The sequence below is a fragment of the Equus quagga genome, chromosome 2 (assembly GCF_021613505.1).
Source record: "Equus quagga isolate Etosha38 chromosome 2, UCLA_HA_Equagga_1.0, whole genome shotgun sequence".
Classification (NCBI taxonomy): domain Eukaryota; kingdom Metazoa; phylum Chordata; class Mammalia; order Perissodactyla; family Equidae; genus Equus; species Equus quagga.
The window spans coordinates 70,271,621-70,294,874 of NC_060268.1; the positions used below are offsets into that span (position 1 = coordinate 70,271,621).

The window sequence follows — 23,254 nt, forward strand, 5'->3', positions numbered from 1 at the left end:
TGGGCGGCGGGGTGGGGTGGGGTGGGGCGGGCCGCCGTCGGACGCTCTCCGCCGCGGGGCAGGGCCGCGGGCGCGGGGCTCCGGTGGCCGCTGATGGGAGGCGGCGTCCAGGCGGGCAAGCAGCGACTGCGCCGGGGCCACCATGGGAAACAAGCAGACCATCTTCACCGAAGAGCAGCTAGACAACTACCAGGTGAGCCTGGCGTGCCCCGAGCTCGAAGCGGCGCCCCTCTGCCCCTCCCCTCTTTCTCCCGTCGCTTGCCGAGGCCCGAAAGCCTGTTCACCAGGTTCAAACCCTGCCTCTGCCTTTAGGTGGAAGCGTGACCTTGGGCTGGTGACTTCTCCGAGCCTCAGTTTCCCCACTCGTGGAATGAGAGCGCTTTCAAGTTAGAAGATTCTCCAAGGCGTGCCTCGCTCCAGCTACCCCTTCTTCCCTCCCCAATTCAGCCTTCTTACTCTTGTACCCGGGCTGGACCCCAACCCCTCCCCAGCCTCCCATCCCAGCGCCCACCTTGGCAGGGAGATGGAGAGTCAGCAAATGTGGGCCGGACGGAGGACCCCGTTTCTCCTCCTCCAATCCCGGGAAGCAGCCCAGGAGAGTGAGTCTCTATAAAGCAGAAATGAGCTGGGGCCCTATCTGGGTTGGGAGTGAGCTGCATCAGTCTCCAATGCCGTTTTAAGTTAGGGGTGTCTTTTTTATCCGTTAGAGTCTCTCCATCTGGCCCAGCATGGAAATAATTGGAGCAAGAAGGCAAGCCAGGTACCAGTCTTACATGGTCACCTCTCCAAGCTCCCTCAGGCTGGCAGCAGCCACCCCCTTAAACCGTTCTAGGGCCCCCTGCCTCCAGAGCCAGGGAGCTGTCCAGATCAGCGGTCCCAATGCCCTCTCACCCATGTACAAACTTTTCTGTGGTTGCAGCATGAAGCCCAACTCCCTGACTTGCCCAGAGCACTGGCCAGCCTGCCCGGTTCCTCCCCTGCCCTGTGCGCTGCAGCCACCCCAGAACTACCCTCAGTTCCCTAACACCAGCAGGCTCTGTCCTCCTTCCCTTTGCCCGTGCCCTGGAATGCTTCTTCCCATCTCCAGATGATCTCTCCCATCCTTTAAGGCCCAGCTCTGATGCCTCTTTCCTGACTCTCCCAGGCAAGGGGGGCCGGACTGTGTTTTTGCCTGTGTGGAGTGTGCTGTGAGAAAGATGAACACCAGCAGGGTCTCCGTAGGCGCCTGCTGCTTTCCTGCGTATTTATTTTGGGATCGGGCTTGAAGTGTGGGTCCTCTGATGTGGGCAGATGTAAAATAAAGGTCCCCTCTCATCCAGTAACAGATTTCTCAGCTCCATGTGAGGCCGTGAGATGGAATGGGGGGGGGGGGGGAACCACATTCATGGATGTCTAGCAGGCATTGTGACTGATGCCCTCTATGCATCAACTCATTTGATCATCACAGTGAGGTGGATTATTACCCCATTTTACAAAAGAGTACACAAAGGCTACGGAGCCATTCAGCACCCTGCCCATTCAGGGCTCACACAGGAATGTGAATCATGAATCCAAGGCTCACTCTTTTTGCGGGGGTGGAAGGTGGGCTGTGTGTGCTCTTTGTCCTCAAGGCACTCACTGGCTGGAGAGACAGACCCTTACCACCATGTGGCCCTTGTCAGAGGCAGGTGGCAGAGTGTGCTCTAGGGGAGGGCAGTAGTGGGCAGTGGGAGACTAGCAGGGAAGGGGGGCTTTTGCTTTGACTGGAAGTTTCAGAAATAATGCAGCACTTGAAAGATAGGATTTTGCCCAGGAGGTCCCAAAAGGAGGCATTCCAGGTGGAGGGGACAGCTTGGGTAAAGGCTTGAAGGTGGGCACAGACAAGCCGGTAGACCATGCTCAGAAGTAAAGAGTAGTCCTGTGGGGTTGGGCAGCCCGGGTTCCTACTCAGGCCAGCCTGGCATTGGGTTATCCTTCGGAACCAGTCCCAGGATTCTGATGCTTTGCTAGAGCCTGGCTGGACCCCATCAGGGCCGGGGAGGAGAAGGGAGAGCTGTGAAGCCTGAGATCCCCACTTCTCCCTCCCTCTGACTCCAACCAGCCACCAGCCAACCAGGGGCAGCTGGAGGTGACCCCAAGTTATAGCCAGCCATTCCCCCAAGTGATCCCCTCCCCAGCCCCCAGGTGCCAATGACTTCCAAAGTTCAGCTTTCTTCCCAGACCACTTCTCTGCCTTCCAGATCCATTCCCCAGACCTCTCAAACTCCCAGAAGGGATTCACTGCCTTCCCCGGAACCCACACTGCTCCTTCAGCTGTTCCAGCTCTGCTCTCAGCAGCCTACATTTTCCATTAAGAACAAGTGCTGTAACTCAGCCTCCATCGGGTCTCATCTGGGGATACCCCACAGCCTCCACAGGGATGCCTCCACAGCCAGAGTCCTGGGCCTGGCCTCCTCATCTCATGCGAACTGAAGGTGTAACTACTTCCTTGCCCGCCCCTCCTGTCTGCCCTCTTCAGCCACCCATATGCTTCTACCACAATCCCTTAGTTTTCTCACTCCACCCCCTTTCTTCCTTCCCGCTTCCCTCCTAGCTTCCTTCCTTCCTTTCTCTTTCTTTCAACAGACACAATTGGTATCCCATTGTAAAGCAACTTTTTCTATAAAAAGAATCCACGGACAGAGACTTGCATTGTATTAACCAGTCTCCTTTGCTGTAGGAGACCCTAGGGAGTTGTCCGTAGGACATGAATGCCTGGAGCAGAAATGCAGGATATGAGAGATCTTTCTAGAACATGGGCATGACCCTCTCCTCTCCCTGTAATTCCACTGTGTCTTGGGATAATAGCCTGAGTGGAGTCCAGAGCAGAGCTTACCCTGGCCTGGTCTGGGCTCTGCCAGCCCTCAGCCTCATTCTTATTCCCCTCCTCTTGCACCCCAACTTCCAGGCATACTGAAGGGCTTCTAGCCCTCACCTCTGGCCTTGTTCTCATGGCGCACTCCCCTCCCCTCTGCACCAACCCAGTCTGGCCCATCTTTTTGTCCAGGTGAGGCCTTACCTCTTTAGGAAAGTCTCCCTGGCCCCCTCCCCCAAATCCTTTTTGTGGACACAGAATGGTTTATACCCAGTCACCACTGTCTGTTTATACTCTGTCTTCCTTCCTGTGTGTCCCCTGCCCAGACACACAAGAGGCCCTGGAGGATGTTGTCGAGTGAATGAATGAATGAATGAGTGGTTGTTAAGGCATGCCTCTGAGGAAGGGAAAGAACTCCAGGGATTCTGAAGTCCTGGGTTCAAGTCATGGCTGGGCTGTATACGCTGTAGGCATTAGTAAGCCACTGTCCCCTTCTGGGCCTCAGTGTCCCCACCTCTAAAATGGGAATAGGGGCCGGCCCAGTGGCACAGCGGTTAAGTTCGCACGTTCCACTTCGGTGGCCTGGGGTTCGGATCCCAGGTACGGACATGGCACCGCTTGGCAAGCCATGGTGTGGTAGGCATCCCACATCTAAAGTAGATGAAGATGGGCACAGATGTTAGCTCAGGGCCAGTCTTCCTCAGCAAAAAGAGGAAGATTGGCGCAGATATTAGCTCAGGGCCAGTCTTCCTCAAAAAAAAAAAAAATAATAAAAAATAAAATAAAATGGGAATAACTACTAACCCTGCTGTGCTCATGTCACAGGGCTCTTGTGGGCATCAATTGAGCTGTGTGGTGGTCAGCTGGGCAGTGCTGAGGCCTGAGCTGGCAGAGCTGGATGGAGAGACCACTTCAGCTGGGACTGGCTGTGGCTCGGCTCATGACCACTGGCACAGGCAGAGCAGGGATGTGTGAGATGGACAGCAGGGAAGTGGCCTGAACAAAGCAGCCCTTCAGTTGAGTTTTGGAGAGTGGAAAGGATTCAGAGAAGGGGAATGCACTCCAGGTGGGGGAACAGGGTGAATATAGGCTTGGAGGAGGAACTCCAGCCTTAAAGGGCATAAGCTCTGAGCCTCCACTGTAAAAGCCCAGCCTGCCCTGTTTTCTGCTGCCCCAGAGTCCTGAAGGCCCACCTCTGCTGGGCTGCGCTGCCTCCTTCTCTCGCTCCTACCCCTCATGACTCTGACTTGAGCTGGGTCTCTTGCCTGAAGACCTATCCCTATGAACTGTCAGGAGGCAAGCAGTGACAGGGACATTTGCTCTCAGTGGATTATAAGGAAGGCTTCTTGCAGACGGATGGCTGTAACTCCCTGGGCAGCTGAGTATATGGAGGGGGTGGGGATTTTGTTTGGCTACTTCAGAGTGGGGGCTGACATGGAGCTGCAGGCTCTGAAGGGATGCCTTTGAGACATGGGGTAGTGGATGGAGCTGTTGCACAAAAGAGGGAGAGAACCTTGGCAAGCTGTGGCCAATAGGCTTCCTTCCCATTATCTCCTTTGCTCCCCTCACTGCCCCTTTCAGAGAGGCGGTATCCCATTTTACAGATGTAGAAACTGAGACTCAGAAAGGTGAATGACTTGCCTAAGGGTCCAAAGCAAGACAAGAATTTGAATCTGACTACAAAACCTTTTCCTCTGCTATGGTGCTACACTACTCAGAGCCCTAAGAAGCTTTTAAGGCACTTGCCATGTGCATCCCCTGTGAGCTGCCTCCCTGGGATGAGTTCCAGGGAAATAAGTCAACAGAAGAAAAAGCAAAACATCAGTCGATGAGCAGGTTCATGGCAGCTCTATTGGTAATGTTGAAAACCTAGAAATAGCTGTTGCTAAATGTTTAGAAAGAGGAGAAAGGTTAGGTTAAACGGAGCCAGCCAGTGCCTTCAGTGAGATATTCTGCAGCCAGTGAGATGATAATGGAACTGCAATGGAAAGTTTATGTGGAAAAGTCTGTTCACTCATCCCGCCAGCCTGTCTTGAGCACCCACTGTGTGCCAGATACAGGAATACACAGCAGAAGCAGGACCAGGAGTGGTTGGTGTACGATGGTCATGGGTGGACTGCGGCTCTGTTTACGGTCAGTGGGCAGTAGTCAAGAAGCACATAAGCCTGAGTTCCAGCCCAGCCCTCCTGGGCTGCGTGTGTAATGTAAGGCAAGCCATTCAACTGTGCTGAGCCTCAGTTTTCCAATCTATAAAAAGGGGAGAGAATGCCTGCTCCTCCCCCATAGGCTAGTGATGAGATTAAACAAAATTGGCTATTCAGAGGCCCCACAGAGCAGGCCCATGGTAATCGTGGACTGGTTGTGATGTGGTTCTCAGCCTGGGCTGCACATTACAATCGCTTTGAAAACTGCTGATGGCTGGATCCACCCTCAGAGATTCTGATTTAGTTGGTCTGGGGTCTGTTGGTAGTGGTGGGAGGGGGCACAGGGAGTTTAAACAGCTCCTCAGGTGACTCTGCTCTATAGCAGAGGCCCTCACACTTTAGTAAGCACAGCATCACTGGGAGGGCTTTTAAAAATGCAGATTCCTGAGCCTCACTCCCAGGGTTTCTGATTCAGTAGGTCTGGAGTGGTGCCTGAGAATCTGAATTTCCACTAAGTCCCCAGATGATGCTGATGCTGCTGGTCTGGAACCACACCTTGAGGGCCATTGATGTAGACAGGTGTAAGTAGTTGTGATAAGGGACCAGGGTCTTGTGAGAAGCTTTTGCATCTCTCTGCCAGTGGAACCCTCAAGTCAGGACTCAGATACTTCATTTCCGACCCAGGGATGGGAGAGAGGAGAGGAGATGGGGAAGAAGGAAGAAGATAGGTCAGGAGAAAAGAGAGCAGAAGCCAAGACCTCTCCCCGTTCCGAGCTATGCTGACACCCGCCCACCCCCCCCCCCCCCACCCCCCCCCCCCCCCGCCACCAGGCTGGTTGGGAGAGCCTTGGCCCTTTCCGCTGAGCACCTTCAGGCCATAGAACCAACCCTGGGGCCAAGGGAAGTCTGTACCCGGAAGGCTCAACTAGGCTACCTTTGCTGCCTACTCCACGTTTCTGGGGTCCGCTGAGAAATCAGCCCACACAATCTCTAGTCTGTCTGAGTCTTAGGCCTGCTAGGTGGGGAGTTCTCTGTCCATGCTGGGTAGGGACGGGGGCACTGCTTCCCCAGCCTGAGCCTTTCCTTGCCCCTACAGAGGAGCTATTGCTAAAAGCAAAGCGTAGCCCCGCAAGAGAAGCTCCTATATTTCCAAGAAGGGAAAGGCAGCATGGGGGTCCTTAGTCTAACTCCCAGGAAGCAGCATGTGGCTCAGAAAGACAGACTTGTGGGGCCAAATGGGGCCTGGAAATTCCCACCAATTTTCCCCTCTTCAGCTCTCCTGCAGGTGCCCAGTGGAAACCCTAGATGTATGCATCCTGTGGGCCTCCTTTCTTGGGTCCTCCTCATTGTACAATCCAATTGCCCCAGTGCCCAGCAGCTCCAGGTCTCATCCAGTGCAAGCCTGGCTGTCTGCAAGCCTGGGCTGCAGCCTTTAGCCCCTCATCAGAGGCAGCTCTGGTCAGCATACCACCCTAGGAGGCCCCACGGGCTCTGGGCTCTGCAGATCCTGAGGCGCCTTCTTCCCTCATGCGGAGGAGCCAAACAGCAGGGGATAAGCATAAAGGCCCTACAAGGTTGGGCATTTTACCAAGTGCTGGGTCCTTTTCACCTCCGTACTTCCCACCAAGGCCTGGCATAGTAGCCATCATCACCAAGCAGGCCAAGCTGTGGACAGAGGTGGCAGACTATGAGTGGCAGGTCATCAAGACAAAGGCCAGAACCCCAAGATGAGTTTATAATCTGGATGACCTCAGGACCAAGTGCTGCCCCCACCCTGAGTAATGCCTACCTGGGGGTCCCCAGCAGCTTCTGCCCTTGTCTCTGTCCAGATGCTACCAGTTCCTCCCTGCCTACCTCCTCCTCTCCCGCTTACTTCCCCATGCCTCTGGCCTCTCCACTGCCTTCCTCATGTGACCTCATCTATTCCTGTGGCTTCAGATGCCAGGTAGATGCTGATGCTTCCCCAGTCTGTGTGCCTGGAACTCACAGTCTCTGAGCACAGGGCTGCGGCCCGTGGCCTCTCAGGACACACACCACACAACTCCACCAGGCACGATTCTCAGGGGCTGCAGTGTGGATGGCGCCCCTGCAGCTGCCCTCTGTGGTGACCCTATCAGTCCTCACTCCTGAGTTTGTCTCCTGAGTTCTCCCAGCCACTTCCCCATGGTATCGCACAGGGTATCCCACTGACCCCACAAATTAATGACATCCACCTCTGAACTCTCCATCTGCCCTCTAAAAGCACTCCCCCAAGCATGCCTCCCAGCCCCCGCATGCCATGCACTCAGTTCCCTGGGTCAGGCTGAAAGCTCCAGGAGACAGGTCCTGGATCCACTAGACTGCTATCCCCAGTGGGCGGAGACAGGAAGGGGTAGTAGGGATTCTTCTGCCCCCTGTCCAGTGCTGCTCCTGTGAGGCTGAGGAAAGAAGAAGCGTGGGACCCATACAACCAACTGTGTGTGTGTTTTCCCTCTACAGGACTGCACCTTCTTCAATAAGAAGGACATCCTCAAGTAAGTGTGGCTTCTTGTTCACTCCTTTGGAGCTGAGACGGGGGCAGGGGTGGGGGCTGGGGACCCCCACCTCATGGGCTGGCTGCACCAGCGTGAGCTGAGGAAGAGCTTCCACCTCCGTAGGAGCCAAGTACAGGCTGCTGTGTGAACTCAAGAACTTCCCACTTGCCCCTGGACCCAGATCCTTCTGCCAGGAATTGAGCATCTGCTTACTGAGTGCCAGGCCCTGTGGTGGGTGATGTCAGACACATTTTCATGTAATTCTCACTGGGACCTTGTAACAGGAGAATCCTTTTATCCTCACTACACAGATGGGGCTTAGCAACTTGGCTAAAGTCATATAGCCAGGGACTGAAGGCCTGGCCTCTGACTCCAGGCCCCTTGCTATTTTGCTGTATCCTGGGGCCTGTCAGACTAAGGGGTCCCTGTCTCTTAGACTAGGGGTCTCTAAGGACCCTCCAGCTCTGGCTTTGATGTCCTCCCACTCCTATGAAGCCCAAAAGTCAGCAGCATGGCCTACAATGCCCCCACCACCTTTGAGCTGTCCACCAGGGTCTTTTCCCTTTCCAGGACATCCCCTTTCTTTGAGGGTGGGGGAGGTGGGCCTAGATAGGAGAGATGAAGGGATTGGCAGCCTCAGAGCACCAGGACCAGACGGTGAGCCGGACTCACAGAATGCCAGGAAACCTGGCCCCACGGGCCTTGCTGGGCCCCCTGCCTGGGCTATCAAGTGGCACTAAAAGCCAGCAAGGTCTCAGGATCACTTTCCCTGGAGGTCGATGGGCATGCTGGGGCTAGAGCCTGTTACAGCTTCCCCGGAGAGCTGTGGTTTGTCATTGCCCTGACCACTCTGCTCAGACAGGCAGTGTCCCTCGCTGGGCCTTTCCTCTCTGCCCAGGCTGCTCTTCCGACCTGCTTCCACTTTTACCAGAGAGGCAGAGTGAAGGGCAAAGCACCCAGGCTTTGGCATCAGCAGATTTGGGCTCTCCTTCCACTGCCCAGCTCTGTAGCCTTGGGCAAGCTTGGAGCCTCTCTGAGCCTCAGTTTCTTCTGTAAACTGGAGATAATGATACCTCCCCTCATAGCATTGCTGAGAGGCAGGAACACCAGGGTGTGGTGTTTGATAAATGAGATTTGGTCTGTAGCTTGAGTGATGTGTGGGATGGGGTCCCGTTTGGACAGGATGCTCCTTAGAACTGTAATAACAGCCATCATCCCTGGCATTTCTTTGGTACCTCTTACCTTTCAAGTTCTTGGCACAAATCCCCACTTAAGCCTCACCACGTTCATCTTCTGTTGCAGGGAACTCCCACCATCCTGAACTCCCACCTTTGTAGATACCAAGCCCAGAATGCTGTCTTCTGAGGCCCACGACCATTGCTCTTTTATTGAGGAAGATTGGCCCTGAACTAACATCGATGCCCATCTTCCTCTATTTTATATGTAGGACACCTGCCACAGCATGGCTTGACAAGTGGTGCATAGGTCCACGCCCGGGATCCAAAACAGTGAACCCCAGGCCACCAAAGCAGAGCCCACGAACTTAACTGCTGTACCACCAGCCCGGCCCCCTGACCATTTCTATTCTGGCAACAGCGGCTCACCCCTAGGTCTTTGCATGCTGTCTCCGCTTCCTGGAGTGCCCTTCTTCATCACCTCTACCCACTGCCTTCCTACACATCCTTCAAGGCCCAACTCCAGAGTCATCTCCCCAACTCCCTGCCACCCCAGCTCTCACAGTTACTCTTTTAGGGAGTTCTGTGGGTTCATGTCTCAGGTGCCCAGCTCCCTCAGACTTGCAGTCAGGCAGGACCCAGGCTCCCTGTGCCTGGCATTGGGCATGGTACCTGTAAGCCACAGTGAGCACTTGAAGAGTGTGGGTGAAGGATGGTAGGGTTGGCCAAGGGGAGAACATTCCAGCTGGGAGTAGCAGGGTCAAGGACACAGGCCTGCTTCACCCCACCCCCACCCTCCAGTGGTCTTACTGAGACAGCAGGGTTGCCCGTGGGGGAGGAGGGTGGCTCAAAGGCCAGGCCAGGAATTTAGACTCACCATGATATGCCTTTGGGGGTTGTCCCTTGCCCCTTGCAAATGGTGAACCCCTGGCAGATGGGAGCACTGGGGATGGGGTCCTGGCTCCCCACAGCCCTGGCCTGCCCAACTCTGTACCCTTCAGCACCTTAGCCTCTGTAGCTCAACCAGAGCCCAGACCATGCCTGGGCTCCAGAAAGGGGGAAAGGATCCCTCCTGGCAACTGGATGCCCCTCCTGAGTCCCCTGCTGCCTGCTCTGTCACTGGTTCATTCAGGCTCCACCTCTGTGTCTGCACTCATTGGGGACCCAAGGGACCAGAGCCAGTACTTTTTCTGGGAAGTAGTCATGTGGGTAGGGGGATGGGATAAAGCCCCCCTGGGAGCAGGAGTCCTGGGATCTGGTCCCCACCGTGTGGCACCTGCTGTGTCTCAGTTGCCACATTAGCATGGGGATAACAGTGCTCCCTGGAGCTGTTTTCTCACAGGCCCCTGTGGCTGGGCGGGCCAGGGTGACAGTGTCATTCCACAAAATGCAGGGCTGCTTGGAGTTTTGTTGCCGACCCATCTGCCCTCAAGAAGGGTGGTGAGACCAGGCAGCGCTTGGGATTACTTGTTCCTGGAGGGACCAGGCATGGCTACGATAGCTCAATTCTGGTTTTAGCCCCTTCACTTTTCTCCAACCTCCTCTCTGGGCCCCAGCAAAGACTGACCACCTCTGCCAGGCTAGCCCTCTCTACTATCCACGTCTCAGGTCCAGGTGGGACAACAGAGGCCTAGCTCCCAGAGAGGGCAAGGAGCAAGGAACTCCCCAGCAATACATAGCAGGTCAGTGGCAGAGCCAGGCCCCAGACCCAGGGCCTTCCTCCCAAGGGCCTTTCAGTGCTGCTTCCCCCACCCCCACCCCCTGTTTGGTTTCTTGGTGAGCTGCATCCTGAGTACGACCAGATGGTGAGGAGGAAATATGAGCAGTAGGTGCTTCTTTGCAGCATGGGGCCCAGCGGTCTGGCTGCCTTGGGTCAGTGATACCCAGTCACAGATAACCCTTGGGGAAGTTCTCTCCCTCCGCCCCTCCTCTGCCCTCCCCCACAGGTGGATCCAGTTGCTCCCTTGAGCACAGCTCTTCCATCCCCACGCTGAGCCTGAGTGGGCAGCACCCCCATTTGGCCACCTTTCTTCCTGTAGGTAAGAGCTTAGTACTCTGACTCCTGCTTGCCCCTCCTTATTCCTCAATAAATGGGACACGAGTCCTTGTCCCCTCAGTACAGAGGCCCACACAGCTCGCAGCCCAGGGTATTTGCCTGTTTGTCTATTTTATTTTCTCAACCTTTTAAAAACTTTGTATAATCAACTTTAATTTTCTATTCCACATGTAATACATGATGACTGTAGAAAAATTAGAAAATAAAGCCAGTCAAGAGAGGACCAGGGGCTGGCCTGGTGGCGCGGCAGTTAAGTGCGCACGTTTCGCTGTGGCAGCCTGGGGTTCAATGGTTCGGATCCCGGGGGCGGACATGGCACAGCTTGGCAAGCCATGCTGTGGTAGGCGTCCCACATATAAAATAGAGGAAGCTGGGCACGGATGCTAGCTCAGGGCCAGTCTTCCTCATCAAAAAGAGGAGGATCAGTGGCAGATGGTTAGCTCAAGGCTAACCTTCTGCAAAAAAATAAAAATACATTTTAAAAAAGAGGACAAAAAATTACCTATGATCTTACAACTCAGAAATAACAACTGTTAACCTTTTGGTGTTTTTAACCTTTTAGTGTGTATTGTGCCAGTATTTTTCTTTTGTGTGTTTATCAAAAAGTTGGGTCATGTTGTTTTGTAATTAGCTTAAAGTTGTTTTTCTTTAGGCAAATTGTAAACATAGCTAAAAATAAAAATGATCCCACCACCTGAATTCATTTAGTGGGTCGTTTTAGTTACAACGTTTCGCCATTATAATGAGCACTGTGGTTACTATGCTTGTGATAGCATGATGTGCACCTACACATCTGAGAGTACTTCCTCAGGGTAAATTTCTAACAGAGATTTCTGGATCAAGAGGTATGGACAGGGCCGGCCCGGTGGTACAGCGGTTAAGTGCGCACGTTCCGCTTCGGTGGCCTGGGGTTCACCGGTTCAGATCCCGGGTGTGGACATGGCACCGCTTGGCAGGCCATGCCGTGGTAGGCGTCCCACATATAAAGTAGAGGAAGATGGGCACAGATGTTAGCTCAGGGCCAGTCTTCCTCAGCAAAAAGAGGAGGATTGGCAGCAGATGTTAGCTCAGGGCTAATCTTCCTCAAAAAAAAAAAGGTATGGACAGTGTAAGACTTTTGGGTTTTATGGCTAGATTGCTCTCCAGAGGTGTTGAGCCAGTCTAGACCCCCAGCAGCCGGTATGAGTTCCTGTTTCTCTACTTCCACAATCACACTGGCTGCTATATCTTTTTTGTCTTCTGTCCCCAAATCATTTATTGAGTATCTCAAGAGTCTCAAAACTCAGCTGTGTGTAGAAGCCAACATATACTGTAAATAAATGCAGCCATCCAGTCCTTTGGGAAAGCATTAGGACTGGGATCTGCGGAAATAGCTCCTGAGCCCCACCTGGTTGTTGCCTGGGGGAGTCCAGGCCCAGCGTGATCAGGGAATCCAGGGTTTTCATGTAAAATCTTTTTTTTAAATATTGTATCTTATTTATCTATTTTTTTAAAGATTTTATTTTTCCTTTTTCTCCCCAAAGCCCCTCGGTACCTAGTTGTGTATTTTGGTTGTGGGTCCTTCTAGTTGTGGCATGTGGGATGCCGCCTCAGCATGGCTTGATGAGCGGTGCCATGTCCGCGCCGAGGATCTGAACCAGCAAAACCCTGGGCCACCAAAGAGGAGCACATGAACTTAACCACTCGGCCACGGGGCTGGCCCCTTATTTTTTATTTTTCCTTCTTCTCCCCAAAGCCCCCAGTACGTAGTTGTGTATTCTAGTTGTGGGTGCTTCTAGATGTGGCATGTGGGACACTGCCTCAGCATGGCCTGATGAGCGGTGCCACGTCTGTGCCCAGGATCTGAACTGGCGAAACCCTGGGCCACCGAAGCGGAGCATGTGAACTTAACCACTCGGCCACGGGGCCAGCCCCTCATGTAAAATCTTTTAATTTGTAAGTGTTGGCAACTACATTTTAAATTATTATTTTAACTTAATTATTTTTACATGAAAGCTAGGCAGGAATATGGATCACCAACCAGCCTGTGACTTCCAGAAGAATCCATCTTCTCCCCATTGATTTCAAGTGCTGTTTATCATGGACTAATCCTCATTTATAGTTGGGTCTGCCTCTTTTACCAATCTGCCTTGTCTATGTCAATGTCTAGTCCATACGATTTTACTTATTATAACTTTAAACTATGTTTCACCATCTGATGGGGCCAGTGTTTCTCCAACTGCTCTTTTTTCAGGATTTTTCTCCCTACTCTCCTCATTTATTCTTCCAGACAGACTTTTGAATCAGGCTGGCAAGTTCTCAAATAAATCCTTTGCAGATTTCAATTAGGATTGTATTCATTTTACAGGAAAATTAAGAGCAGATTGTCATTATTACAGTGTTAAGCTTTTCCAGTCAGGATATAGAGTTAGTTATCTATAGAACACGTAGGGAGTTATCTGACTCCCTAAATATTTTATATCCTTTGGTAAAGTTTCATGGTTCTCTTTGTACACGTTTCATATTTATTTTATACTTAGTTGTTTTGGTTTCTTTTTTTGTATTGTGAATTAGATCTGTTTTAGATATCATATTTTTGAATAGGCTAATGCTAATATATAGAAAAACTATTGTGTAGAAAAGCTACTGAGTTTTTTCTCATTCAAATTGTTTGTTTGTTTTTCCCCCAAAGATTGGCACCTGGGCTAACATCTGTTGCCAATCTTCTTTTTTTTAATTCTTTTCTTCTTCTCCCTGAAGCGCCCCCAGTACATAGTTGTATATTCTAGTTGTAGGTCCTTCTGGTTGTGCTATGTGGGACGCCACCTCTGCATGGTCTGATGAGCGGTGCCATGTCCATGCCCAGGATCCGAACCAGTGAAACCCTGGGCCACCCAAGTGGAGCGCGTGAACTAAACCACTCGGCCGCAGGGCCGGCTCCTAGATTTTATTTTTTTATTTTTTTTTAAAGATTTTTATTTTTCCTTTTTCTCCCTAAAGCCCCTCGGTACATAGTTGTATATTTCACTTGTGGGTCCTTCTAGTTGTGGCATGTGGGACACCGCCTCAGCATGGCCTGATGAACGGTGTCATGTCTCTGCCCAGGAACTGGCGAAACTCAGGGCGGCCAAAGCCGAGCACGCGAACTTAACCACTTGGCCACGGGGCCGGCCCCCAAATAGTTTTTAAACTGATTATTTTTGGTTTTCCAGCAAATAATAGTTTGCCTCCTCTTTTCTAATATTTCAATATACTATTTGACTTCCCTGACAGATTACACTGGCTAGCACTCCTGGGGGAGATGTCATGTCAGGTTGTGATGGTAGGCATCCCCCTTTGTGGGAATGCCTCTAGTATTTCATGATTTAAGTGTGATTTTAGGTGTTGATTTGAGATAGTATCTTTCTGTTTCTGTTTTACTAAAGATTTTGTTTTTTAATTGACGAAAGTAATACATATTTTAAAAATGCTTTTATTTTTATGTTTATTAATAAATACTTTAAAAACTAACAATTCAGAAGTAGGTAAAAAAGTGAGTTGGCCTCCTTATCACTCCTGTCCACTCCCACCTCACAGGGACCATCAGTGTAAACATGTGGTGTATACTTCTCAGCTGTTTTTCTGTGTCCATACAACCATCTAGTCATAAATGCAACCATCAAGTTGATCAAAATATTCTTTTGCCTGTTAATATGATTTATTGTCACAGATTTCCAAACATTGATCCATCCTTGCATTCCTGGAATAAATCCTACTCGGTCCTAGTGTATTACTCTTTCGATGCTGTTGGATTTGATTTATCAATATGTTATTTTATAAGATTTTTGCATCTGTATGTGTAAATGCCATTGGTCCATTTTGGATGCTACCTGTTGGGTTTTGGCAGCTGGGTTCTTCTTGCTAACTTTCCAAAATAAAGTAGGAGGTTTTTGCTTTTTTGCCCCATGCTCTGAAACAGGTCAAGTAGCATAGGTATAATTTCTGCTCCTGGATCTTATGATGGGACTAATATGTAAATTGTCTTGAATTCAGTTGTGCCCTTTGTTGGGAGGAAAGGTAACAGGGATGCAGTTCTTTAGCTATTTTTGGAGTTTCTCCCACAGATTCAGCTTTCCAAATTCTCCTGGAGTTTTCCTAAAAAAAAATTCCCACATCACCTTAGTCATAGAGTCAGAACAGATCTGTGTCCCAGGGCAGAAGTTGGCCTTCCCAACCCAGAAGACAGTCCCTCAACCCTGCCGGCCTCACAGCCCCTCTCCCAAGTCCCCCACTTGCAGGGAGCCCCTGACATGCAGGCAGCATAGTGATAGCTACCAGTTAAGGGTCAGGTGGTTTTACTTATGTCATGCTATTTAATCCTTACAAGTGTGAGGGTGGTAGGACAATCCCTATTTTACTGAGAGGGAAATTTATTCACGGATTGGTTAGCCCACTAGCTAGTGAGAAATGTAGGCAGGGCTCCAATCCCAGTCTGACTTCAAGCTCCTGCTGCAGCCACCCCACATAACTTTGGCAGTGTAAGGCAACCCCCAGAATCACCCCAACATCATATCCCTTTTTTTTTTTTGAGGGAGATTAGCCCTGAGCTAACATCTGCTGCCAATCCTCTTTTTTTTTGCTGAGGAAGACTGGCCCTGAGCTAACATCCACGCCCATCTTCCTCTACTTTATACATGGGATGCCTACCACAGCATGGCTTGCTAAGCAGTGCCATGTCTGCACCTGGGATCCGAACCAGTGAACCCTGGGTCACCGAAGCAAACGTGCACACTTAACTGCTGCACCACTCGGTCAGCCCCATCAACATCATATCCTAACATGTCAAGTTCAAGTGGGAAATGTAACCGTTAGAAATTCAACAGGTCTGTCCAAAGTACATGAAACTAGATGCATAAATTGTGATTTGTAAGTCCTGGTTCCATGTTAGGGGACAGTGTAAAAAAGGGCAAATTTTTCCTCAATGCAAAAAGTAAGAGCAAAGAAAGTTGTCGAATGCCCCCTGTGGAGAGTCCCAGTCCCTGTCATTCAGCTATCTGCTGACCCTCTCCCACCCAAAGAACCAGGTTTGGGGTTTTTTCCTTTCAGCTTTGTGTTTCCAAGCCGCGGAGCTTCCTTGTGATTTCAGGCCCTTTTATGGGAAGGCGTGGCTGGGAAAGTGGGCTCACGGCATTCTGCTTTGTGTTTGCCTTGCACATGCTCTGAACCAGGTGCTGGCTGATGTGCTAGCTAGGGTGGCCTGGCTTGTAGGGAGGAGCCAAGTGGTTGGAGTCCAGAGGGCCTGGTCCGCCACTCGTTGGCTTTGTAAACCAGGCAGGCACTTAACCCTATGAGCCTCAGTTTCCTCACCTGAAAAAGGGAGAGACTGATATCTACCTCTCAGGGTGTTTTGGGGATTAAATTGAGTAAAGTAATCCACACGAGATTAACCCAAAGCCTGGCACAGACTTGGCACTTACTAAATGGTGGCTGATGTTATCTACGTGAATGGGCAAGTAGTTAAATGCTCTCTTGGAGAGGACTGGGCAGCAGGGCGACAAGAATTGGGTGGAACTGATGGGAGATTGGGTGGCTGTGCTGAAGGACCTGCTAATGGTGAGCCTAGAAGTGTGTCATTGAGTAAGGCCGCTTAGAAGAAAGCCAGGGTTGATCTGGCTTTGGGGTAGCAGGGCTGGCAGGGCCCCAGGAGATATGAGGTCACACCTTGGTCCAATCCCCAACTGCCCTGGGCCTCACCTTGGGCAGGTTACCTACCACAGCCCCCAGTCAATGCCCCTTACACTTGTCCCCCCATCTGGCAGCACTTCACGGACACAATTTCTTTTGAACCTAATTTGTACCTGTCTGGAAGTGGGAGTGGGGGGCTATTCTCTGGGATGTTAGGGACATGGACAAAGTGACACAGGGCAGAAGAGGACTGACTAATGGGGGAGGAGTTTCCAATTGAGATGGTGTCAGGATGCCTCACACCCTTGAGGATCTGCACAGCATGCGGGGAGGCAGATGGGCCTGACAAGCAGGGCAGGAGGATGGGAGGGAACTGGGGACCTGACCTGTCAGCGAGGAGGGCCAGGCCTCCTAGAGGAGGACAGTGGGCTTGGTCCCGATGGCTCCCAGCTGGGGAGAGGTTGTGAGTGGCCCATTCACAGAGGCTTCCTGAAGATGTCAGGGCTGCTGGGAGCTCTTGCAGAGACCCACCCCTTGGGGCCTAGCTTGGGACTAGGGGCAGCACCTCGGCCAGAGCTTCGACAGCTTCAGGAGTCGGGGGTGGCAGGAGCAGCATGGGGTCGGGGAGGGGTTAAGCCTTTCTGCTCTGGATTTCCAGTCCTGGGTTCCAGCCGGATCCCTGATACTTCCTAGTTATATGGTCTTGGACAATAGTCACTCTTAACCTCTTCAGGGCCTCAGTTTGCCCAGCTGTAAACTAGGGTCACAGTGCATCTGTCTGCACAGTCGTGGGAGGGAGAATTAAACAAGGTGATGTACCTGGCACATGGCAGACCTTAAGAGAGCCCAAAGAGGGAAAAATAAAAATATCTTGTTTCAGGCCCCTGGGGGTGGGGGATGAGGGTTGGGCATAGTGGTGGGTGTGGGGTATGTGGTGGAAACAGGGCCAGGACACAATCTGGTTATCAGCACAGGGGTCTGGGAAGAACCTGCTTCCTTCCCAAACCCCACACCCTGTGGGCAGAGCAGTTGGCCTCCCCTTGACCCCTCACTTGGCCCCAGGCCAACATGGGTCTCCGGTGCGGAAGGCCAGGGTACAGGCAGATGGTATTGGGCTATCAGAAGCTTGGGGGTTGCACCCCCTCCAGCACTTTCCTCTGCTTCCCTTGCAGGCTCCATGCACGGTTCTATGAGCTGGCCCCTAACCTCGTCCCGATGGACTACAGAAAGAGCCCCATTGTCCACGTGCCCATGAGCCTCATCATCCAGATGCCGGAGCTCCGGGTATGTGAGAGGCCACTACTGCTGGGCAGAGCAGGAGAAGCATCTAGAGAAGGCCAGGCAGGTGGAGACGGGGAATCTGCCCCTCTGGATGGGGCAGGGCAGCAGAGGCATCCAGAGCTGGGTTGACCCCCACCTCTACCCTTTGTAGCTATGTGTCCCTAAGTGGATCGCTGAACCTCTCTGTGCCTCAATTTCCTCATCTACACCGTGTTAATAAATGTGCTGTGTGGGGGGCCCCTTCAGAGTGCAGTATCGGTGCTGCCCTACACTCTGCAGAGCTGTTGGCACAGCTCACTTGCTCACTCCTTTGGTAAATGTCCAGTCTGCTGTCTTTGCAGACCTTGTATCTGCTTTTTTAGATAAATTTTCTGTCTCCACCTTGTCTGGCTATGGCATCTCACAGCACAGCCATCCATAGCATCATTCTCAGACTTTAATGTGCCCAGGAATCATCTAGGGATATTGCCAAAACGCCCATTCAGTTTCAGTAGGTCTGCGGTGGGGCCCAGGATTCTGTTTTTCTAACAAGCTCCAGGTGAGGCTGATGCTGCTGGTCCTCAGCCCAAGGATATATTTGACATAAAAGTCTCATTTCATGAGTTTCTTATCCATAATATACATACAGTGCACTCCCAGCAGTAAGAAGGCATTTGGGGCATAACTCTACATGGCTGTGGTATTTTGCAAATAGCCCCTCGCCAGGCCTGGGATGTGTGACTCTGGGGTCAGGGTACCGCATGGCATCCACTTGGGCCCTGTGCCTTTGTTGTGACCTCAGTCCTGAGGGACAATGAGCCGCAAGCTCAGCCCTGAACAAGTGCCCAGCCTGCCTAGAGAGGGACTTGAGAGCAGGCTGAGGGTCATTGGAGAGAGTGAGGCACTTGGGTAGGAACCACATGGTCCATCCCTGAGCCACCTGGGCTGGGCACAGAGTCGGGGTAGCCAAGTGCTGGCCCACCTCGGGTGGAGGACTCCTGGAGAGGCGAGCCCAAGTGATCTGGGATCAGAAGAGGGAGTCGATGGAGGCTCCCCAGAGGAGGCAGCCTCTGGGCCGGTCTAGGAGAATTCGTAGGAGCTGGGTGATTGCTGGCCTGGGGTCAGACTGGCCCTCTAACTCTTGTCCCAGTCCAGTTATCTGGCCATTTGGGGCCCGACTTCTGCCTCCCACTATCCTGGCCTGACATGGCCTGAGCTGAGGGCTGCCCATACTTGGGGCTATTGTCCCCACATGAGCTAATGCCTCCAGTGAGCACACTTTGCCTCTGCTAAGCTCTCTGTGCTCATCTTAACGATGCAACAAGATGTAACGTAACGCCGAGCTCTTACAAGTGCCAGGACTCATACCAACACCTTACATACTTTAACGTAGTCAACCCTTTCACAGCCCAAGTAAGTAGGTGCTATTATTATTCCCATTTTACTTATGGTGAAACTGAGGCTCAGAAGGATTAGGTCGCTCATCCAAGGTCACATAGGCTCTAAGTTCTCTGGCTCTGGAGTCCGTCCACTTCACCTCCACCCACGTTGGTTGCTGCGGTTGTTTTCCTCAGGAGAATCCCTTCAAGGAAAGGATCGTGGAGGCTTTTTCCGAGGACGGCGAGGGAAACCTCACCTTCAATGACTTTGTGGACATGTTTTCTGTGCTCTGTGAGTCGGCTCCCCGCGAGCTCAAGGCAAACTACGCCTTCAAGATCTATGGTAACAAGGGGCTGGGGGAGGGGCCATGATGCTGCGAGTGGTGGCATTCAGGTCCCTTGGGCCATCCAGTACTGCTTGCTCCTGCCCCTGGGATGCTGGGGACACCAAGAACACTCTGAAGGGTGCCTGTCCAATGGGTGGGCCAGTGGTGACAAAGAGTGCTTGAGAGACATCTGTGAGATCCTCAGAGCAGAGGAGAGAGGAACCCACCCCCCTTGGGTGGGTGGTAAATGTGAGGAGAACTCACAGGTGGTGACATTTCTGCAGGGCCTGGGGGACAAGAGATTTACTGACAGGAGAAGTTGGCGTGAGCGTACCTGGTAGAGCGAGCAGCCTGTGAAGACTCAGGGAAGCAGGAAAGTGCAGGGTTTGATGAGGAGATGGGGAGAGGAATGTGGTGGGACGAGGGGCGGTGTGAGTCAGGAGAGGTCATTGCAACTGGGCTGTGGGGAGCCAACCATGGAGTTTGGACTTGGTGCCCAGGGCACCAGGGCCACTGCAGGGTTTCAGGTGTGGCAGGGCAGTTCTATGTTCTAGAAAGATCACTTGGCATCCTGGTGGTGTGAATGGGAGGAGCTAGACTGAGGCCAGGAAGTAGAAAGGAGGCCTCTGCTGGGTGGTGAAGTTCCCAGAGGCCCCCCATGCTGCCAGTGGTGGGGCTACCTCATTTCACCCTAGACCAGCCCTCGGTCCTGCTGTCCCACTGTCCACCAGAGGGCACCAGGTACCCATGAAACCCATGCCCATGGTTCTACAGCGCTAAGAGAAAACTTCTCATCACATAGCTTACCCGTTGTGTTGGCCTCCAGACTGGTGTCACATCCTTACATACTCCTCAGATGGAAACACCAAGGCCCAGTGAGGGGCTGGGACGTGTCCTGAACCAGAGGAGACACAGACAAACCTCCTGTCCTCACCTTTGATCAACCAGTGGATACCAAGGCAACAGACCTACTAGGAGCTGTTTTTTCATGTTTATTTCAGAGGATTTTGGTCTGTGTATCCACATTGTGTTTGCATATCAGAAACATAGAACCCACATTGTCTAGCTTCCACAAAGCATGCCTGCTTTGGCTCACATAAAAAACTTCTTGAGGGCCGGCCCGGTGGCACAGCTGTTAAGTTCACATGTTCCACTTCAGTGGCCCAGGGTTTGCTGGTTCAAATCCCTGGTGTGGACATGACACTGCTTGGCAAGCCATGCTGTGGTAGGCGTCCCACATATAAAGTAGAGGAAGATGAGGACAGATGTTAGCTCAGGGCTAATCTTTCTCAAAAAAAAAAAAAGGCTTCTTGAATTCTACCCGTCATCCATCTAGTCTTGGACCTCATGGCATTCCCTCCTGGGAAGGGCTCTTGTCACAGAGATGGGGAGGTACAGAATGCGGCATGGGGACATGTAAACATGTAAAGAGAGAACCAAGGCTCCCTTGCTGTCCTGGGCTGTGGGGTGCAGGGGAACAGGCAGCTGGGCACCTGGGGAGACTTGGGGTCTGATCTCTAGCAAGAATCATCCCCTTCCTGGGCCTCAGTCTTCCCATATAAAATGGGCACAGGAATCTCCATCTCGGCAACCCTACAAGAATCCAGTCAGCCAGCTATTCAGCTAGCAGATCTTTCCAGAGAGAGTACTAGGCACCACTGCAAGGCAGAGATGCATCCCGCCTCGTGTCTGCCCAGGGGGTTCACAGGCCAGTGTTGAGATGGGCAGTGCAGGGGACCTGAACTTGGGCTCTGGGATCCAACACTGACCAGGGATGTGACCTCTTGTCCTTTCTAAGCCACTGTTTCTTCATCTGTATAGTAGGTATTCTAATTGTACCTACCAAATAGGCTGGTTTTGAAAATTAAACAAGACAGAGAATGCATTGCTCGTATTAGCGGTTATGCTCTTCATCACTGCTACTGTTAGTATCAGGCTTTGAGCAGTGAGCCAGGACAGCTCAGTGCAGGGAGCCCTTATGTCTAGAAAGCTCCCACCACCAGGAGGTGAGGTTTGAGCCCAAACTTGAAGGGTAAATAGGCCCTCTGGGCGGAAGAAACGTCATGTGTGAAGATCTGATAGGTTGGAAAATGGTCAGAAGGGTGTTGAGTTCACTGATGGGCTGTGCGGGCCTCAGTGCTCTGAGCATTTTGCTGAGCTTTGGGGCAGTGGTAGTGACTTCTGCCAACTAGAATCAAACTGTGTTCCCTGCTCTGCATGTACAAAGGCCAGCCATGAGGCCTCTCTCTACAGGCCTGAGTCTCCTGACCCGCGTGTCTGGCTGGGGGCCTGCTGGAGGCTCTGTGATGCTGTGTAGCAAATGCAGCTGTAAGCCCAGTCAGAGTCCCGGCTCTACCTCTGAGCAGCCCTCCGACCTTGATTCAGTCTCTTGGCCCTTCTGGGCCTTGGTTTCCTTAGCTCTAGAGGGAACACAGCGTCCACTGTGGAGCACGGCTGGGGGGCCATTTGGCCTGGGCCCAAAGTTCCCAGGAGGCCTCAGATTTGGACTTTTGAAGTGTCTCAGGCCAAGGTTGTGCATGTAGTCACTATGGGGGTGTGAGGAGGCTGTGTATGTGGATTCGTTGAATGCAGTATTTAAGATGTGCCTTGTGGGTGAGTCCCTTTGGTCCCTGTTGGCTGGGGACAAGAATCCAGTGTCCCCAGAGTGTGCAAGCAGAGGCTGATGGAGGTGTCTGGTGTGACCAGCTCGGAGGAGAGGTGATGCAGGGTGGGAGCCAGGTCTGGCCTGAGTGTCTCTACCCCTCGCCCCACAGACTTCAACACCGACAATTTTATCTGCAAGGAGGACCTGGAACGGACACTGGCCCGGCTCACGAAGTCAGAGCTGGACGAGGACGAGGTGGTGCTTGTATGCGATAAGGTCATCGAGGAGGCCGATCTGGATGGCGATGGCAAGCTGGGCTTTGCTGACTTTGAGGATATGATCGCCAAGGCTCCTGACTTCCTCAGGTGCCCCCCCTGAGGGGCTGGCTTGGGCAGGGCAGGTTGAATGCAGGGGCCACAGCCAGGAATCCTGGCCTTCTGGGACCCCCATGGGGGCTGAGGCCCTGTCATTGCTCAGGAGAGTAGTGGTACCTGGCAGGCCTTGTGTGGGCCAGGAGGCAGGAGGTCCAGCTTCTCTAGGTCCAGCTTCCCTCAATGTGTGACTCGGAAGTCCCCTGACCCCTGCAGAGCTGGACTCTCTGGTGAAGAATACAGATTCGGGGCCCCTTTGATTATGTTGGGGGCTGGAATCACTGGGGACAGCTCGGCCTCCATGCCTTCCTTTCCTCAGTGTTGATTAATTGTGTCCTCTGCATCCTCCCTAATAAACTGTCCAGGGTCGGGCACGGGGCCTGCTTGGCTCTTTGCTGAGGAGCCTTATCCACCTGCCCAGAGCCTCTCACTCTCTCTTGCTCTCCCTCTCTTTCCAGCACTTTCCACATCCGGATCTGAGGACAGTGCAGGTCGCAAGGGCCCAGAAGCCCACCATCCAGCTCTGCTCTCTCCACGAGTGTGACCTCCAAGCTCCCCAGGAAAGGAGCTGTGGCCTCCGGGGTTTACACCCACGAACATTTCCTGGGCCCTTCAGCAAAAAATCCTTAACCAGGGAAGGGAGGATGTGAGGAGTAGGGCCCTTCCCATGTCTCCTGTGGTCTGGCCCCAGGACCCATGGCCCCTCCTCAGGCCCTCACTCTGTCCCCCCGACCTCCCCTACATCCTGGTCCTCTCCCCATCAGAAATGGCCACACTGAGAGGGGAAGGCAAAACACCTAACAGGGCAGGGGGTACTGACTTGTCTAAGTGCCAGGCAGACATGCCAGTCCCCCAGGGCAAAGAGGGGAAAAAAAAAAAAAGAGAGGACAAGGTTTTAACAAGCTATGCAATCTCTCCAAAACACACAGCTGCCCTCTGCCCCCACCTG

The 23,254-nt window shown here is 52.5% G+C and overlaps 1 protein-coding gene across 4 annotated transcripts; it reads left to right on the forward strand.

Moving 5' to 3' along the window:
* Nucleotides 1–18: 18 nt before the first annotated feature.
* On the forward strand, nucleotides 19–23,201 carry CIB2 (calcium and integrin binding family member 2). Of its 4 annotated transcripts, none has more exons than XM_046653878.1 (8): nucleotides 47–193; nucleotides 313–599; nucleotides 708–760; nucleotides 7,456–7,490; nucleotides 17,537–17,648; nucleotides 19,199–19,295; nucleotides 22,104–22,299; nucleotides 22,764–23,201. In XM_046653878.1, the coding sequence occupies exons 2-8, from the start codon at nucleotides 524–526 to the stop codon at nucleotides 22,783–22,785; spliced, it is 591 nt and encodes a 196-aa protein (XP_046509834.1). In that variant the 5' UTR covers nucleotides 47–193; nucleotides 313–523; the 3' UTR covers nucleotides 22,786–23,201. The 4 variants fall into 4 exon arrangements, with proteins under 4 accessions (XP_046509835.1, XP_046509834.1, XP_046509833.1 ...); XM_046653877.1 differs by having other exon boundaries at nucleotides 50–193; nucleotides 19,199–19,346; XM_046653879.1 differs by lacking the exons at nucleotides 313–599; nucleotides 708–760 and having other exon boundaries at nucleotides 19–193; nucleotides 19,199–19,346.
* The last annotated feature ends 53 nt before the right edge of the window (nucleotides 23,202–23,254 follow it).

What these genes read in the sequence shown, in the direction of transcription:
- CIB2 (XM_046653877.1), top strand. Translation starts at nt 524, where the DNA reads ATGGAGAGTCAGCAAATGTGGGCCGGACGGAGGACCCCGTTTCTCCTC. An exon ending in TCCAGATGCCGGAGCTCCGG is followed by an intron (nt 17,649 to 19,198) that starts GTATGTGAGAGG and finishes TGTTTTCCTCAG; the next exon opens with GAGAATCCCTTCAAGGAAAG. An exon ending in CTACGCCTTCAAGATCTATG is followed by an intron (nt 19,347 to 22,103) that starts GTAACAAGGGGC and finishes CTCGCCCCACAG; the next exon opens with ACTTCAACACCGACAATTTT.